This window comes from Asparagus officinalis, chromosome 3, assembly GCF_001876935.1.
Source record: "Asparagus officinalis chromosome 3, Aspof.V1, whole genome shotgun sequence".
Taxonomy (NCBI): Eukaryota; Viridiplantae; Streptophyta; class Magnoliopsida; order Asparagales; family Asparagaceae; genus Asparagus; species Asparagus officinalis.
The window spans coordinates 111,035,806-111,055,609 of NC_033796.1; the positions used below are offsets into that span (position 1 = coordinate 111,035,806).

General features: G+C 37.7%; 2 protein-coding genes across 3 annotated transcripts; both read right to left on the bottom strand.

The window, feature by feature from the left end:
* Positions 3,493-10,126, bottom strand: LOC109835759 (coiled-coil domain-containing protein 9-like). Its single transcript, XM_020403769.1, has 2 exons — positions 9,813-10,126; positions 3,493-3,931 (listed from the first exon to the last, which is right to left on the bottom strand). Exons 1-2 carry the CDS (start codon positions 10,020-10,022, stop codon positions 3,743-3,745), a joined length of 399 nt encoding a protein of 132 aa, XP_020259358.1. The 5' UTR covers positions 10,023-10,126; the 3' UTR covers positions 3,493-3,742.
* Positions 11,076-19,372, bottom strand: LOC109835760. 2 transcript variants are annotated; one of them, XM_020403770.1, is made up of 3 exons: positions 19,232-19,372; positions 18,362-19,172; positions 11,076-11,963 (listed from the first exon to the last, which is right to left on the bottom strand). In XM_020403770.1, exons 1-3 carry the CDS (start codon positions 19,244-19,246, stop codon positions 11,416-11,418), a joined length of 1,374 nt encoding a protein of 457 aa, XP_020259359.1. In that variant the 5' UTR covers positions 19,247-19,372; the 3' UTR covers positions 11,076-11,415. The 2 variants fall into 2 exon arrangements, with proteins under 2 accessions (XP_020259359.1, XP_020259360.1); XM_020403771.1 differs by lacking the exons at positions 18,362-19,172; positions 19,232-19,372 and adding an exon at positions 16,435-17,243.

The following is a 19,804-nucleotide window of genomic DNA, read 5'->3' on the forward strand; positions in this document are numbered from 1 at the left end:
GCTACCAGAGGATAGTTACAAATTCGTGTGTATATTTCAGGAGAATTTCAGATTCTAGCTTCATTATCCCTTTGCTTTATGTGAACGATATGCTGATTGTTGGTCAGAATAGTCAAATAATCAGTAGACTAAAAAATGAGTTATTTAAATCTTTTGACATGAAGGATTTGGGCTCCGCACAGCGGATTCTTGGTATGGGTATTGCTCGTGACAAGAAAACCAGAAAGTTATGGTTATCACAAGAGAAATATTTTGAAAGGCTACTTGATAGATTCAACATAAAAAATATCAAGTCAGTTACTCTTCCTCTTGCAGGTCATTTGAAGCTTAGCAAAAAGTTTTGCCTGATTACAAATGAGGAAAAGAGTAAAATGGAGAGTATTCCTTACTCTTCAACTGTAGGAAGTTTGATATATGTCATGGTTTACACTCGGCCAAATATAGCTCATGCAGTTGGCTTTGTGAGCAGGTTTCTTTCTAATCCAGGGAAAGTTCATTGGGAAGGTGTAAAGTGGATCTTAAAATATTTGGAAGGCAGTTCCAGATTGTGTTTGAGTTTTGGAGATTCGAATGTAGTATTATATGATTTTGTAGATACGGATATGGGAGGTGATCTCGATCACAGGAAATCTACCTCAGGTTAGTTGTTCACTTTTACAGAGGGAGCAGTATATTGGCAGTTCAGGTTACAGAAGTATGTTGCCTTATCTACAATAGAGACAGAATATATTGCAGTTGCAGAAGCCGGTAAGGAGATGATTTGGTTGAGAAGATTTCGGCAGGAGTTAGGCTTGTAGTAGGACAATTATCAAATCTTCATTGATAGTCAAAATGCTCTTGATTTGAGCAAGAATTCTACATTCCACTCCAGGACAAAACACATTGATTGAGATATCATTGGCTTAGAGAAGCCGTTGAGAAAGAGGAGCTAAAGTTAGAGAAGATTCACATAGATAAAAAATCCAGCAGATTTTTTAACGAAGATCGTTTCCAGAGAGAAGACCGAGTTGTGTCGGCGATTGGCCGGCACGAACTTCCGTTAAGAAGTTACAGATTGGTATACCCCCTCGTTGGGCTGGAGGGGAAGATTGTTGTGGGTTCAGCCCAAGATAAAGCCCACATTAGATCCACATTAATTAAAATTCTATTTAGAAGAGGATTTGGAGGATCTAGCTATAATAGGATTAAGTTTGGAGGACTTGTAAATAAAATTCCTTTATAAAGGAATTCTATTCATGAGAAACCTTTAAATTTTTCTTTGTGCTATAGTAAACCATAAATAGTAACCCGAGAGAAGAAAAGAGGGGGGAAAAGAGAAAAGTTTGGATTTCTGATAGTTCGGTTGTCCGATTGTAATGATTCAAAAGTCGTTGTCTTCAGAATGACGACGTCGTCGAGGGTGCGGTGTTGGTTTCTCCGCAGGTAGTAGAGATTTTTGGTGAAACGGATTTTAGGGTTTTGGTTCCCTAGAGGTAACACTGTATCTTTCTCTTGTGATTTAATCCTCAAGTTCAGGTGTAACTTGGAGGGATTGTACATTGATTCATAGTGAAATATTTCTCTCTGGATTGTCCTGTGGACGTAGGTACGATTTGCCGAACCACGTTAAATCTTGGTGTTTGTTTGCTTGTGGTATTTTCATTGGTGCCGTTATTCGTTTAGTGTTTAATTCCGCAGATTAATCTCCATAAAATATCTAACATAAAACTAATCTTTTTTTAACTTTTCGTTAAAAATTCTGTTTAAAAAATATTAAAGGGACACTATTACCCTTTAACTCCAAAAATTAGATATTCTTATTTCCGGTCCCTATACCCTAGAAAAAGAACTTATTACATTAAAATTTGAACTCATATGGGATTATCAAAAATAATCCTCACTGCTTAGCAGTTGCAAAGGTTGTCATTGAAACCGCATGGGATATATATTATAAGGATACTTGTCTTTTTGACAGGGCGCCGTAAAGCCTTAATTTGGTTATCTTCTACTGATTTGAAAGGAAAGTCCTCGTTTTATATTCTCTCCAAAGAAGCAAAGTGAAAGGCACCTTTCTGGTTTAGAGTAGGACCAGATTATTGCTTCCAACCAATACCATTATTACTTACCAATCAATGCCATAATTTATTTGGATTTGGATCCTCTCCACTACAAAAAAGTAGTGTAGAGACCACTGCTTTTAATCTCAATCGTTAATTATTTAGTAGGCGGTTATGATACAATCTAAATCTAACACTTACTATATCCCCGTGTATTGCACTCATTCCTAATTTGCACTAAAAAAAATCACAACCATTAACTAGATAATCAATGGTCGTGATTATGTAGTGGTCCCTCCACTGTTTTTTTTGTAGTAGAGAGGATCCGAATCCTATTTATTTGCTTTCATCAATGTATGTTTATTTCCAATCATCTCTGAAAATAACTATGCTTGGCTAATGAGAAGAATTATTCTTTCTACCACATTTGAAGGAGCCACGGAGCAGACAGCATGCGTATTTATTTACACGAGAGGGGCTCAAATATGAATTGTTGAGTTGGGAGTTGTTGAATCCCTTTATTGCCATGAGAACGAGTAGGTGAGGGGTAAATTATTGGTGTCCTTGTTGTTACCTCCATGAACTTCACGAATAAATTGATAGAAACCAGATGCATAATGTGAGGGACACAAATGGATTCACACCTATCTACCTCTCTATACCTAAGATTCACTATTCATACTACAGTAAATACTACAATGGCATTCATTGTAGCATTAGTACCGTAGGCAGCACGCTGGAATATTATAGCAGAGGCGAGAACTGTAGCTATTCAAAAAATTTAAAAGAATTATTGTAGCATTTAAAATCGGGATTACTGTAGCCAGAAAAAAAGTGATATGACGTGCTTTGCACGGTGTTCACGCCCAGTTATGAATGATACAAGGAACCATAGGTTTTGCTTGGACATTTTATTGTTTAATATGTTATTTACTTTTATTTTTTTAAAAAAAGAAAAAAGAGAAACGTGCAGATATATGATATAATTTCAGGTACAAAAGACCTCTTGCAATAGAAGATCAGGAGCATAGCAAGATGCGACTGAATACAGATCCTCCCTAAATTACTATTATTCATGGTCTTTGCGCTGTACACGATATATTATGAGCTCTTGTGGACTCAAAAACTTAGTACTTCCGACATGTATAATCTGCATAAGCAAGCCAACGTGGCAATTTCAATACTTTGTGATATTTTGCGTTCAAGGACTTGATAGATATCATTCACAGGGCCAAGTCTAGAATTGCGTCATGTTGTAACGTATACTTGAATCGTGTGCATGTGTTAACCTTCTAAATATTTTATGAGCGCGATGATCGTCAAATCCCAACAGCATTCAGGGCTGTTCCTGCGCATATATTTGCAACCATAAACAATACACACATGAACTCCGAAACAATCAGAATACGATTCAACGTAATCATGATCAACAAGCTATACATATTTTGAGCGCCGGTAAAACTCGAACCATCAACTTTTAGTAATACCTTCACCTTGAAAATAAATAAGGTAAGTTGCGTATAACTACAAGGTCGGTAACCATGAAAACTCATGAGATCATATATAGATGACGAACCTCAAAATTTGACATCTGAGTACTTGGTAACCCACATCAACTGATTGACTTGCACTCATTCTCGCCAGAATACAACTTTCACATTTGCTAAACCTAAATAAGATTTAAACATAAACAAGATTTGAACTGATTACTGCTTCTCGGGGTTTTCAGGCTCTTCTTTGTCGGGATCCTCCTCTTCTTCCTCTTTCTTTTCTTCCTCTTCTTCCTCGTCCTCTTCAGGAGGATCTGCTGGCAACGGAGGTGGCAATGGGGTTTTCATCGGGCTGAACTGTGGGAATATATCAGGTCTTCGCCCAGGCTTTGGTCTTTCCCACTCCTACAAAAAGCAGAGAGAGTGATTTGATTCAAACAACGGCCAAGTCATCAATAAAAGAATCAATATAGATACATACACACAAAATATACACAAAATTTAGAGATTGAAATGGAGAAATCCAGTGATTCCTATCCATTGCATTAATTAGTGCACTAGTTGGATTAGTGCACAAATCCCAAAGTCTGTTAATCCAACTATTGATATTCTTTTGTGCATCATTGACATGATGATCCCGGACCGCTATATACTTTCTTAAAATTTAGAGAATCAATATTGATACATATACATAAAATTTAGAGATTGAAATGGAGAAAGTATCCAGTGATTCCTATCCATTGCATTAATTAGTGCACTAGTTGGATTAGTGCACAAATCCCAAAGTCTGTTAATCCAACCATTGATATTCTTTTGTGCATCATTGACATGATGATCCGGGACCGCTACATACTTTCTTGATCAAGATGAATATACGATATGGCACACAGTAACACATTACTAACTATTAGCTACAAGTATGTATCTGGATAATGATCCCCTTCAACATTCAGACTGGGTGAATACATGACTGGGAAAACAAAACATGTTTAAGGTATACCAACCAACATCAGCCTACTCCATGGACACTAAAGCAAGTTACGCAAGCCTACTCCATGGACGCTAATGCAAGAAATCCACTAGAACGAACATAAATTACAAGATAACCATTATTTTACTCGTCCTCTATGTCGCTATTTCGTCTTACATTCGAAGCATAAGTGAAAATTTAAGTACCTCTTACACTCAAAAGTGACATCTGTATACTACTACACAAAAAACCCAGCACTATGTTAATAGGCAATCCCAACAAATATGGTCCAGACTCCAAACAAAGCAAAGGACCAGCAGAAAGTCAATCTGCCTGCTCAACAAATGTGAGATACAACCCCAAAAACGAGAGCAGAAGAAAGTTCCATGTTGACTGTTGATCAAAGCTCCTTTAAGCTATAATCTGGGTTGGAAGTTTCAGTAGGAAACTTAATGGGACTAGGTAGCCCTCAAGATCATATGCATAAACCAACTACATCTGCTAAGAGTCTACCTAATCGTATTGGATCAGCTACAGCAATGCATCACCTGATCAAGAGAACTTGAGAACCATTTTCACTGCCACGTTTTTCGCCTTTATGTGATCCACCAGCGGTACATACATGATTTGATTCAAACAATGGCCAAGTCATCAATAAAAGAATCAATATAGAGACATAAAGTAAAGAGACCAAGACGAAGGAAGGATCCAGTAGTCCCTCTCTATCATATTAATTAATGATGAACTAGAGGGGTGTCAAACCATTGTGCACGCATTCCGAAGTCTATTAATCCAATGATTGATATTCTTTGATGCACCATTAGTGTAGTTGCTGGGATCACTGGATACTTTCTCGGTTAAGATGAATATGGGATACAATCATACAACACATAGTAACACATTAGTAACAACAAATGTGTATCGAGACGATGATCCCCTCCAAGGATGAATACATCACTGGAAAAGAAACAACATAAAGATATATGGCTTGTCCAACCAATTTCATCCTACTCCACAGACACAAACGCAAGAAATCTACAATAATGAAGATAATTCACAAGACAACATCCCTCTCTTAATCTCTCGTTCTCTCTGTGGCTATTTTTTATTTCACATGAAAAGCACGAGTGAACAATCAAAGAATTTCTTACAATCATAAGTGGCATCTGTACACCGCTAGACATACCCCCAGCACTACACATCATCTGTCTGCCTGCTCAACCAATGTGAGATACAACCCAAAAGCCAAAGCTGAAGAAAGTTTCATTTCTAACAAGATCCTTTAAGCTATAGGTCATGACTCATGAGCTATGTTACCCGGGTACTTCTATAATGAAGACGTACTCGTACCGGACACGTACCCGACACTTTCCCGTACCCAAACTTCATGGACACTTCTTGAATATATGCATGCGTTTATTACAACATGTACTCAATTATACGATATGTGTTAATTTAAAACACTTGTCAAAGACTTCGTCTTTCCTGGACGTAGAGCTTATACTTCACATCCGTCTTTTGACACTAATGAGATACGAGTCAGATTCGTTTCAGTCCATACCCAAGTTTAAAACTATATAGTTAATGGGTCGTTTAGATGTCTAGTAAAACTATATAGTTAATGGGTCGTTTAGATGTCTAGTAAAAAAATGAGTAGTTTACAATTCACGATAATCAATATGATAAAAGAAACTCAAGAATGTGATCGGAATTTTAATTCTAATGACACATGAAGGGGAAAAAATTATCTTATGTACAATATTAATTCAATATATATGTAGTCGTGTCCCCGTACCCTACATTTTATCGTTTTGCCGTGTCCCGTACCCGCACCCGTACCAGTACCCGTGTCCGTTTCCATGCAACTTATTCAATGGGTCTGGTCAGCCCCTAAGATCATATGCTTAATTCAACTACATCCACTAGCCTTTTACCTAATCATTTTGGAACAGCTCCATCAATGCATCTCCTGATTAAGATCCTTCAAGAGCGATATGAGATTAAAATAATTTGGTGAAGTATTTCGGGTCCAACAGGATTTTGAAATGGGTGAGTTAAAAAATAAATGGGGAAAATTTTGGTTTACTGATAAATAACCTTTTCTGGAAGTGGGTGAGTTTCAAAAAAAATGGGGGCAAAACTTTGAGTTTATAGGCTACAAATTCATCTACAGTTCGCAATATCATGGTATTAGTGTGAAAAAAGTCAAAACAAAATAACAATTTAAACATTTTGTTTAGAAATAAATCACATAACTAACCACTTAAAATAAAAATATAGCAAGTATAGCAGTATATCCTCTTACATCATATACCAAAAAGGTAAAATACAAAGTGGGTTTAAGATTAATTCAGTTGAGTTTTTTGAGTCTATGAGTGAAATTTGAAAGTGGATGAGTTTAAAAATGAACATAGGAAAATCTTTGGGCTTACTTGAGGAAAGCCCTTTTCCAAAATGGATGGGTTTAAAAATAAAAAGGGATAAAACTATTGATTTGAATGCAAAAACCCTTCTTAGGGTGTGTGGGCTTAAAAATAAATTTGGGGTAAAACTTTTTGTCCCAACGCAAAAAACATAATAAGATTTAAGAATCGGCCGGTCAAAAATTAATAAAGGGTACAACTTTGGGTTTATAGACACAAAATACAACTTTGGAGTTTGCAGGCGTGTAGATTTAAAAATAAATGGGGAAAAAACCTTGGGTTATGGGCAAAAATCCAACTTTCCGTGTGTATGTTTAAAAATAAATGTGAATAAGACGTTAGGCTCACCCTATATGCTAAAGTATTTGCACTTACTCTTCACAAGCAGGGTTGAGTAGATTTTCGGTTTGAACCAACAATACCGCCCAATCTTGGGCAGTTTGGGTCGGTTTTTGTATTTAGCTCAATAGAACCGGTTTAGCTTTCTTGAATCAATAAAATCACCAAATCGATCGAACTACACCCAATAACATGATATGCACCCACCTCTCACACACTTCTAACAGGGTTCAGCAAAACACCCATGTGACTGCCTATTTCTATGTCGAACTCAATATTAGTTGTCATGATAAATGTGTACACACACATACAAAGGAGAGAGACAGAGTCAGCTCAACTATGTCCTCTTCTTCGATGTACCCAAAAGGAAGCCATTATCAAACTGCAATCTCCATCAGCTACTACTCTATAATCAAACTCAAGCAGTCTCGTAAGTCGTAACTGCTTCATTTTCCAATTTTTAATCAAACTCAAGCAACTTCCAATTTTAATCAAATTCAAAAAGCCTCCTCCGTCATAGTTGCCTAGTTGTGTCCATTCTAAGTTTCTATGTGTTGGTGCTTTTGTGGTGGGCTTGTAAAGACCAAACAAAACCCACCAAACAGAACCACCAAATAGAACCAGACAAATTTGGTTTGGTTCGGTTTTAGTTTCTAATTCGGTTCGGTTAACGAACCGAACTGAACATTTGCTCTCCCCAATTCATAAGCATTACTCATGATTCATCTCAAAAAATTTAAGTTTATAGTAGAACATCCACATCCATATCCTAGAGATATGGATGCGGATATATCCATTGATGCCGATCCTTTTGCATAATCAGCAAAAATCTTAAATGTGGCATAACATCATCACCATAATTTTGGAATACAACACATAAAACTGTATTGCGAGAATTTTAAGCTATAAAGCATACAATTAAGGTCATCTCTATCATGTTTTTGTTGATTCTCATGGCTATTTCACGTCCATTTTAACCTATTGGAGAGCTGGTATATGGTTAATCAAATTTCAATTTTGCAATGGATGCCAAGGTTTACATGTGATTATTTTAAAACAAAAAAATCAGATAATTGTTGTCCTCATATCACATTTTATCCAAAGAATTTTTTTATTTGTATTCAAATGTCTTGGAGAACAATAATTTGTCAACTAAATTCGTGAACGCTTAATATTTAATATAACTTTCATCTGAACAAGAAGAACAATGATTTATCAACTAAATTTGTGAAGAACAATGATTTGTCAACTAAATTTGTGAACCCGTAACATTTAATATAACTTTCATCTGGACATGGAGGACAATGACTTATAAACTAAATGTGAACCCTGAATATTTAACCTAACTTTCATCAGTACTTGGAGAACAATGATTTATCATCTAAATTTGTGAACCCTAACTATATACCAGAACTTTTTTAAAGTGACTCTATAAGTTGATCCAGAATATATAGACTCAAGTGCAAAAAGCATAGAAATAACTGACTGCCCATAAACTTTAACTTGTTCTCCCAACTTTCAGGTTTTTACAACTATCAATTCACACAGTAGTCTAGTGTATACTTCATTGAGACAGGTTCTCGATTTAAGTGTTTTCGAACAGTCTTCTTTAAGGAAATCAAAAGTTCCATACTCCTATAATGAAATTTATTTATCCTCTACAATATCAACCAAACAAAAAATCACGTCGACATTCTTTTTCTTCAACAATAGTCACCGACTCACTGATGCCTTCAAAAAGCATCGACACAACAAAACCATCCATCTCTTAAGAAAGAGATGGATTTCCATAGTCCCATCCAATCAAAAATGAAGTCTAACCCCCATAGGGAAAGTGTCAATAGACGAGCCTCCTCGAGATTTCTAAGATCATGCCCTTAACATTGATTTCTAACTTTGTACTACATAATAAACCCTTCCAAATGCACAATCCACTGAAATATCATTTTTACTACAAGACGTCGCCACTTTGTTGGCAGGATAAGTTGTTCGAAAAATTAATCCAACACGTGAATCTAGACGCTCCACGTTTTATCGAATTAGATGATACAAGAAAGTAAAGGGTTTTCGAGATAATGGTTACCCCAGACTACTACTCCTAGCATTGAATATGGTATTTCAACACTAATTGACAGTAAAAATTGTTATTTTTTCCGTCTTCCCATCATACTCCTGACTTAAACCCCCCAACCGTGCCATAATAATACCTTAAACCCCCCATATTTATCGGTCACGGAGGAAAAAGCTCTTTCAAGCAATTTGCACTTAGGAGCGTGTAACAAAAGGTGAATTCTGATGGGTTTTTAGTGAGAGGAGCAGTCTTCACGACCGAAAAATTTCAACTAGAGTGACCGTGATTGGATAACTAGCGAGTTGCGGCGACTTATTTCTACGATTTCATGATGAGAGTTCTGGGGCCAACATCTCAAAAAACCCAACGTTAACATATCAAAACTTCCAACGCTGATCATAAACAATCAAACCCAAATAAAAACTAATTTCAGCTCAAATTAGAGAGAGAGAGAGAGAGAAATTAGAGAGAGGGGGCGCATACGATGGGGAAATCGAGAGGGGAGCGACGAGTCATCTTCTCTTCCTCAGGAGCCATGCGCACCACGTGACTTCTCCTCCTCAAAAATCTCCTCCGCTCAACAAGGACAGGGGGAGGAGGAACAAGAAAAGGACTGCTTTTGACGGTGCTCAGGCCGCCGCCGCTGGGCAGATGAAGCATCGGAGGGGACGAGAGGATCCACAGCGTCGCCATCTCTCCGGCGAACTTCAGACTGTAAATATATCTCTCTCTCTCTCTCTTTCTCGGCGAGCGATAGAGATAAAATGGTCAGAATCGGCGACTCTCATCAATCTCGGGGCAATGTTGTCTTTTATGGGTTACCGCTACTAGTTTGTGGGTTGGCCTGGGCCTGTTGGATGGCCCATACCTTAAGTTTTGACCTGGGGAGCCCAATAAAAACAGACCACTCCCCCCAAAAGCATGAAATATTTCGATGAAGGGACATTTCTTTTAAAAAAAACTATTAGATTTTGAACTATTTGTAAAATATTTATTAAAATGGACCTAGTTCAAGCCACATCAGCAAAATTAGATCGATTTTGAAAATAAAAGTTTCCGAACTCCGTGGGACTGACAATCTTGTAGAGCTAAATTGTGTGTTAAACGCTGTTTGGTTCGGTTCTAAAAATAATAGGAATCACCCTCTCTATGCGGACTAGGCATTTCTGGTGTTTTCCATGTAAATTCTATTCTTTGTTTGTTTCACTCAAAGTAGCCTACAATAAAAGAATGAAAATCAGCAATTTCTCATTCTGCTGTTTGGAAGCAATAGAGTCAAATGGAAATCAAGACATAAAAAAATTAGTAGCGTCGGAGCCTATTCCCTCATAAATCCTACTGGAAACGAAAATAACGGCGCCCACAAATTTATTTATTATTCTTTTTTGCTCGATTCCACGCAATTCCGCTCAAAAAGCTCGGAATTTTCCATTTCTTGCTGACGTTTCCTAACCCAAAATAACACCCGAATGGAGACTAGGAACCTAATTTCTCAAATGGCGTTTCCTATTCCTGGGCTTTTCACCTTCACCAAGCCATGGTGAATTTTTGAGGATTTAAGTGGAGAACACCTAAATTCATTTTGGGGTTTTTTAAAATGTTCCAGGAAAAAAAAAACCATTTGCGTCTGATATAGAGAACTTGCTGAAGACATGCAAGTTGAGGAACCTCCGCAAGCCTAATCACGTCTCCTCACAGTGCAGAAAGAACATGGAATTTCTCTGAGATCTGGAATGCAAATTTTAATTGTAACGAGACAGCTTCTCATCATTTCATAAATGTCATCTTTTACACAAAACCATCGTCGCAAATAATAGCTACACTTCATTACAAATAACTTACCTGAGTCGAAATAAATAATGGTAACGATGATCACAACATTCAACTGTTATCGACAAACGGCTCTCATTTCAGCATACAAATTGGATTCTCCCTCTTTCCAGGGTCAACAACTTTTGAAAGTCTGTACATAAAACTTGTCAGCTTAATTTTAGCTAATGTTAAATCTAAAAATCTAAAACTAGCCAATCTTCCACCTTTACAATCACAATCTTTTCACTTCTAGTGTTAGAATAATAATGTATGATCACCCCCTCTGGCTCTTCACTCTGCTCCTGTCTTTAGTAGAGTTTTCCTCGAAGATTACCGATGAAGCCTTCAATTTTTCTTTTCCAAGCTTCAGATGGCTGCCATAAACGTTCTCAACCTTTATTGGTGACGGCATCAAACCTGATTGTTTTATGGAATTTCCATGCAGAACCCTGTTGTTCGTTTTCGTGTGGTTCTTTTCTAACTTTGTCGACGAAGCACAACCAGCTTCAGCAGATACAAACCATTTCACAGGTTCTCTGCTCACGTTGTCTGTGTGTGTGAACTCCCTTTGTTGTTCACTGATCAGTTTGTGTACTCTTGATGACGGTATGGCTGCCCGTTTAAAGCTTTCGTGGTTTCTTGGGGCCAAAAATAACCTCTCTGTTCTCTCGACAGAGGACGATGTGTTAAGATATTTACTCTTCTTTTCCATAAATGCACATTTAGCCCTCATGAAGGTATCTTTCTGCGCCTTTTTCGCATGGGAACAGCTAGCAATCTCACATAGTATTGAAGCAGCAGCCAACAACTCTGAAGAACGACCTGTTCCATTAAAGCATATGTAAGTTTCAAGTGTTGAGCAAACAAGAACGCTTACCTCTACAAGAGGACGGGGTAGAATACGGTGAAGAAAAGAACTAAGAACAGAAAGCAGACAAGGTTTACTCAAAAGAAGACACCGTGGATTGCTCAATTTCAACTTAGCAGAAAAGGACATGGGTATTGCCGGTATAAGTTAGCAGTCATCCTACCCTAGTGATCGACTCTAATAGACGTTTCACCACTCAAAAGCATCAAAACAGAAAAGCCAATGTACAAACCAGATGTTTGATAGTGAGATCCACAAAAAAAAAATAATAATGATGATGATGATGGAATTAAGGATATTCAAAAGCTTTCAGCCTATAGCTTTTTCAAGATAATTAATATCTAAAGTTCGAAAGGCAAGTCACCTGCAAAACTAAACAAATTGCTGGGTGTTGATGGACTATACAGCTAATGGTTACAGTTAATTCAACAATGGCATTGAACATCTTCTAAAGTTGATGTGAATAATCCATCATCTTCAATCATCTACACGAAGCCTCTAGAAGCACTTCCATAGCATGTTCCATAGAAACTGATAATCTAAGCGTCTGATGCATGATACATTGTGATACATGTGAAGGCATATACAGGGTAGCACATGAATAGTCTTATTGATCCCATGAGCTACTCATATATGGCTAAAGAAACTGATACTACGTTATGAAGCATATATAGGATTGCGAGTCTGCATCAGAATTTTTTATTAACAAGCAAAAATAGATGCTCTTGCTAATGTTAAAAACAACACAATATACACACCTTCCAGGAAAATAATGTAGAAGTCAAAATTAATATACCACAATTTTACATTTATGTCCAATGGATAAACAAAGTAATGTCAACATGAAAATAATATACCACAAGTTTTGTCCAATCAGTTTATGCAATGTAATCTTCAAGATTATTACGAAAGTGCTAGTAAATCGTGTCGCCCTCTCCTCTGAAAGATTGTCTTCCCCGCACAGTTAAGCTTTATCCTTGGACATCAAACGACAGATAACATGGTTGTCACCCAAGTGGTTCTTCATAATCTCCATCAAGAAAGGGAAGGAAGGGCGTATGGTTAGCAAAATTGATCTTGGGAAAGCTTATGACCAGAGCAGCGGATTCGATGGGTTTTTGTACACGAAGTGCTTGATGAGATTGGCTTTGGGCAGAGATCTCTTTATTTATGAGCAGTGTTTGGGAGACCAGTCTCCCAATGCGTTAAAATGGTGAAGCAACCGCTTCATTTTGTGTGCCGAATCGGGATTCAATCAGGCTGATTTTCTCAAACCCATATGTCTTCGCCTTATGTATGGAAAAGCTAGCCCATCTGATTGATCAAAAAGTTGTTGAGGAGTTGGAAGCCGATGACACGGAGGGGTCCCCAAATCTCGCACTAGTTTTCTGAAGACAATCTAATGCTATTTGGTGAGGCTTCATCTCAACAGGATGTGGTGATGAAGAGCTCTTTTGTGGCCGTTCATGTTAGGGCTACCACTAGCAAGTGTAATTGTTTGATTTCTCCAAATGTCCCAAGACATCTGGCTCAAGGGATTAGTGTGAGATGTGGCACCTCTTTGGCTTCTGACCTCGAAAGATATTTAGGTATCCTGTTTATTCATGGCCAGGTTACTAAAGATATATATTGTTACATGGTTGAAAAAGTTCAAAAACACTCGTCTGGGTCGAAAGCTTCTTCTCTTTCACTATCTGATAGACAGGTACTAGCAAACTCGGTGACTTCCACGATTCCTACATGTGTGATGCAGACAGCTAAGCTCCCCACCAGTATTTATGAAAATTTGACAGTTGCCATCGAAATTTCCTTTGGGGACATGATGGCACTCGACGAAAATTATACTAGTGGCATGGAGGAATGGTTCGTAAACCAAAGGCTTTAGGCCTCAAGCGAACTGCGGTCTCTAACAAAGTGCTACTTGCCAAGCTGGTATGTCATATAATGCACGACAAAAATGAGTTGTGGACTTAAACGCTTCAGGCAAGGTATCTTATTAGGGATCAAACGCTCACATCCTCGCTGAAGCCGCAATCTTCAAATATCTGGAAAGGAATAGATCAGAGTGACATCATCTTGCTCAATGAACTCAAATGGCGCTTGAAAAATGGTCAGAAAGCTGATTTTTTGAAAGATTGTTGGCTTATTGATGTCCCTTTTGCTTATTTCATTAAGTCCCACCACGGAAGTGGATAAGAAAGTTTATAATTACTAGGTAGGCTATGAATTTATGACTGTGATTGGAGTGTTCTATCTCAACGGCTCCCTCAGGATATTCAATTTCGTCTTCGATATCTTGGTGGAGGAAGGGATGAATGATGTTTCGATACGATGTCATTTGTCAAATGGTGTTTTCTCGACTCAATCTGCTCGTGAGACTGTCCTTGGAAAATAATGTTTCAGATGAGAAGCGAGCTCAATGGAGGCATCTATGGTGTGTCAAGCATATTCCACGGGGCCTTTTCTTTCCTTTGTCCAGTGCGATGAGGCTGGGTTCTCACTAATTGGGAAACATTTCGACGAAATATTAGTTTAGATAGGGTTGTTATCGCTATTTCCATTAACAGCGGACTGTTATCATGTTTTTCGTCATTGCTCATTGATCTCTCTATAGAAGCACTTGTTACGCCCCGATAAATTCTCACAATTTTTTAGCTTGAAAATTGAGGATTGGACTGAATGGAATGTTTCATATCTGTACAGTGGGGTGCCAATGGTTTATCACTAGACGACTTTATTAGTTGAGACTTTGAGAATTGAGATAGATTTGGTTTTGGCGTAATGATTTAGAACACAATTGAAATCAATCTCCTCACGTTTCAGTTATAACGAATCTAATTCAACAACGGGCTAGTGATAAGTGCGGGGGTCAGGGCCCCAAGCCCATATGAAACTTGTGTTAAATTGAGCCTTGAGCAAAGCCTACTGAGACAAATATAGCAAGGCAAGCCCAAAGCCTAGCTCATGAGCAAAAGAAGTTTGGGTCAATTTTAAGATTCATGTTTAATTAATCAGCTGACACATTATTGATTTTATAAAATCTAGTATACGTCTTACTTATTTGGTATAATCAATTACAAGTATTTATTAATTACAGATTACAAGTATTTATTAATTAGACAGAGAGGGATATCTAAGATTGAAATACAAGTTGATCAGCATACACATTATCCACTAATTCAAAAGATTATTATGATTAAGAAATGACAAAAGAAAATAATTCAACTTTATAAAATCTTAGTATAAATCTATATCTAAACTGATTCAATAACTGATTCAGTTGGTATAATTTGCGTTCAGTTCAGATATTGATGGGGGTATATCTAAGGTTTAGATTTTCATATCTACAGTTATACACTAAACAATCTTGGCATGCATCTCGCTTCCCATTCTCCAATCCAAAAACACTGCCCCCCGTGGCAATCCGATGCTGCTATATAGAGCTCACATACTCCTACCCGCCAAAATTCAGAGTCCTTCTGACTCCCAAAATCCCCCCAAAAAATTACTTTTTGAAACCTAGATCTGCGCTTAGATGAATGGCGATCAATCGGATCCTCGATGTGTTAGCGACGATAATGAGCGGATCAATGTCGTCTTGATTTCCATTTTCGTCGCCGTGTTTCCTTTGTGCATCGTTGTTGGGCATTTGCTGAGAGAATCGAGATGGGTCAATGAGTCCATCACAGCCATCTTCAATTGTTGGGTTCTTGATGCATATTGTATTTAAAATCGTGCCTTTGTTATTTCCGTTGTTTTTTCAATCCCTATTTGGCTTTAATTACTCTTCTATACACTAACCTCTACTATAAATGCAACTTCTCGTCTTCCCAATAAATAGTAGACTGAGGGAATGGGTTTAACACATTCTCTTTGTTATTTGTACTTAATACATTGCCTCTTTGTTATTTGTGCTGCTTTTCCAATTCATATGCTGCTTGGATTATTTTTCTACAAAAAGCACTTTTCCCAAAATAACTTGTGTCATTAAGTTGGGGAAATACGTACAGGCTGCCTACCAGTGTCCACCGTGTTTCGATCCCCACCTGAAACAGGTTGAACACGTGTACGGGACCCTAGGTTGTACTCTAGTAACTTAGTAAATATGTTATTCAATGATACTAGAAAGATTAAGATAACTTTCTATTGAAAGAACAAACAGGAAAGTAAAGTATTATGTAATAAAATATCATAGAAAGTTGGCCATGACACAAATGCCACACATTACCCAAGAATACCACACACACAAAAAATCAAGCAACTATATGACAAAGAAAAAACTTGTATTAAATGTAGATGCAACCAAACGCAATACCTGTCAGATTTTACTTGAAGAAAAAAATGTAAGTTTCATCTGTTAAGCAATAATACGTTCTATTCAGATGCAAGTAGCTTCAATCACCATGTCAGATTATAGGTTATTACCTTGTTTAGGTACATCAGATGCAGGAGAGCGTGATAAACCTTGCTCATATCCTCTAGTGGAGCATCTTGAAGAATAACCAGAGCAGCCTCTGCAACAATCATCTGTGATTCTTCTAGGGTGCTCGTCCTGAACAATTTCATTGCCCTTGCATAGTGGATCAGGTTTTGGGGAATCAGCTAAACTTGATTCGTTTCCCAGACACCTCAAACCAGCTTCAGACTCAGAATTTTGATCACACAAATTATCTTTGTAGTCATCTTTCTTTTGATTTTTTGAATGCTCATGATGTGGTTCAAGCTCTATAGACTCGAGAGAACAAGAAGCACCAGATTCTTTAACTAAATTACTACAGTGTAGGCCATGGGATTCCGATGTGCTCTGTGGCCCACTAAATGGATGTAAAACAGATTCAGACAGCACTTCTACATCTTGAAGAAGTTCATCAACCTTTTGCTGGTTAGCCAAATTGTCATAATAGTCAAATGTCTTCTTTTCAAGGCCAGAGAGGCGACTGTTATCATCTCCAGTTGAAGTTGATCTTCTTTCTATCCTAACCCATTTACTCTGACCGCCGCCCCGTGGCAGGGAAAATCTACAAGAATCTAGAACAGGTTTGCAGGTACCCCCATGTGAAAATGACCAAGGTGGCAAACTAGAACTACTGAAAACTTTCATGCCCATGGTGCACTGTGAAGGATTTAAATTCGATATAAAATCTTCAAGATCCAGTTTTGGAGGAAGTGTTAAATGCTCCAAAATATCTTTAGGACGATACAAGGTTGAGGTGCTCAATATTTCCTGAGAGGAGACCTGAAAATTACAAAGGAAGAATTAGATTAAATCTAAAATATTTTAAATCAACAATAAGAGAGAACAAATGGAAAGTAAATCTGTCCAATCCAAAAACACTGCCCCCCGTGGCAATCCGATGCTGCTATATAGAGCTCACATACTCCTACCCGCCAAAATTCAGAGTCCTTCTGACTCCCAAAATCCCCCCAAAAAATTACTTTTTGAAACCTAGATCTGCGCTTAGATGAATGGCGATCAATCGGATCCTCGATGTGTTAGCGACGATAATGAGCGGATCAATGTCGTCTTGATTTCCATTTTCGTCGCCGTGTTTCCTTTGTGCATCGTTGTTGGGCATTTGCTGAGAGAATCGAGATGGGTCAATGAGTCCATCACAGCCATCTTCAATTGTTGGGTTCTTGATGCATATTGTATTTAAAATCGTGCCTTTGTTATTTCCGTTGTTTTTTCAATCCCTATTTGGCTTTAATTACTCTTCTATACACTAACCTCTACTATAAATGCAACTTCTCGTCTTCCCAATAAATAGTAGACTGAGGGAATGGGTTTAACACATTCTCTTTGTTATTTGTACTTAATACATTGCCTCTTTGTTATTTGTGCTGCTTTTCCAATTCATATGCTGCTTGGATTATTTTTCTACAAAAAGCACTTTTCCCAAAATAACTTGTGTCATTAAGTTGGGGAAATACGTACAGGCTGCCTACCAGTGTCCACCGTGTTTCGATCCCCACCTGAAACAGGTTGAACACGTGTACGGGACCCTAGGTTGTACTCTAGTAACTTAGTAAATATGTTATTCAATGATACTAGAAAGATTAAGATAACTTTCTATTGAAAGAACAAACAGGAAAGTAAAGTATTATGTAATAAAATATCATAGAAAGTTGGCCATGACACAAATGCCACACATTACCCAAGAATACCACACACACAAAAAATCAAGCAACTATATGACAAAGAAAAAACTTGTATTAAATGTAGATGCAACCAAACGCAATACCTGTCAGATTTTACTTGAAGAAAAAAATGTAAGTTTCATCTGTTAAGCAATAATACGTTCTATTCAGATGCAAGTAGCTTCAATCACCATGTCAGATTATAGGTTATTACCTTGTTTAGGTACATCAGATGCAGGAGAGCGTGATAAACCTTGCTCATATCCTCTAGTGGAGCATCTTGAAGAATAACCAGAGCAGCCTCTGCAACAATCATCTGTGATTCTTCTAGGGTGCTCGTCCTGAACAATTTCATTGCCCTTGCATAGTGGATCAGGTTTTGGGGAATCAGCTAAACTTGATTCGTTTCCCAGACACCTCAAACCAGCTTCAGACTCAGAATTTTGATCACACAAATTATCTTTGTAGTCATCTTTCTTTTGATTTTTTGAATGCTCATGATGTGGTTCAAGCTCTATAGACTCGAGAGAACAAGAAGCACCAGATTCTTTAACTAAATTACTACAGTGTAGGCCATGGGATTCCGATGTGCTCTGTGGCCCACTAAATGGATGTAAAACAGATTCAGACAGCACTTCTACATCTTGAAGAAGTTCATCAACCTTTTGCTGGTTAGCCAAATTGTCATAATAGTCAAATGTCTTCTTTTCAAGGCCAGAGAGGCGACTGTTATCATCTCCAGTTGAAGTTGATCTTCTTTCTATCCTAACCCATTTACTCTGACCGCCGCCCCGTGGCAGGGAAAATCTACAAGAATCTAGAACAGGTTTGCAGGTACCCCCATGTGAAAATGACCAAGGTGGCAAACTAGAACTACTGAAAACTTTCATGCCCATGGTGCACTGTGAAGGATTTAAATTCGATATAAAATCTTCAAGATCCAGTTTTGGAGGAAGTGTTAAATGCTCCAAAATATCTTTAGGACGATACAAGGTTGAGGTGCTCAATATTTCCTGAGAGGAGACCTGAAAATTACAAAGGAAGAATTAGATTAAATCTAAAATATTTTAAATCAACAATAAGACTTTATCATCCTCATCTGACATGTTTATTGAAGACAAAGTAGGGTTCGGGATGCTTGTTGAAGTTTTTCTGTCGCTGTAATTACTAGCTGCTCCGTGAAGTTGGAGGATAGAGCAAGCCTTTCGCACTAAGAGGAGAATATTTTCATTGTCACTTGAAGCCTTTTTTCCTTTTTCTCGACAGAACTTAGGATATTTGTAACTGCCATCAAGCAGTTCATCTAGTGAAAGCTCTTCCACATGTTGTGTAACATCATAGAGATCGGACTTGAGACCATATAGTCCTGTGTTATACCATTCAAGTAAGTTCAAAATAACATAGCTAGTTAATTTTACAACAACATCACTAAATAGTGGAAAAGCACATTTTTCCCCCCAGAAAGGCTATGCAAACTTCTCTCACTTAAATGTATCAGAAGGAAAGAATAATACCAATTCTTCCAGCAATTACTAGGAAGAACTCAGATAAAGTAATCTGAAGAGGAACAATGCAAAAAAAGAGAGTATAGGACACCAAGGAAACCTTGCATGCAAATAGTCAAGAGATCCCTTCAAGGGAAGCAACATTGGTAAAT

What these genes read in the sequence shown, in the direction of transcription:
- LOC109835759 (XM_020403769.1), bottom strand. Translation starts at nt 10,022, where the DNA reads ATGGCGACGCTGTGGATCCTCTCGTCCCCTCCGATGCTTCATCTGCCC. An exon ending in CCCCTCTCGATTTCCCCATC is followed by an intron (nt 3,932 to 9,812) that starts GTATGCGCCCCC and finishes TGCTTTTTGTAG; the next exon opens with GAGTGGGAAAGACCAAAGCC.
- LOC109835760 (XM_020403770.1), bottom strand. An exon ending in ATCTGATGTACCTAAACAAG is followed by an intron (nt 11,964 to 18,361) that starts GTAATAACCTAT and finishes TTAATGGAACAG; the next exon opens with GTCGTTCTTCAGAGTTGTTG.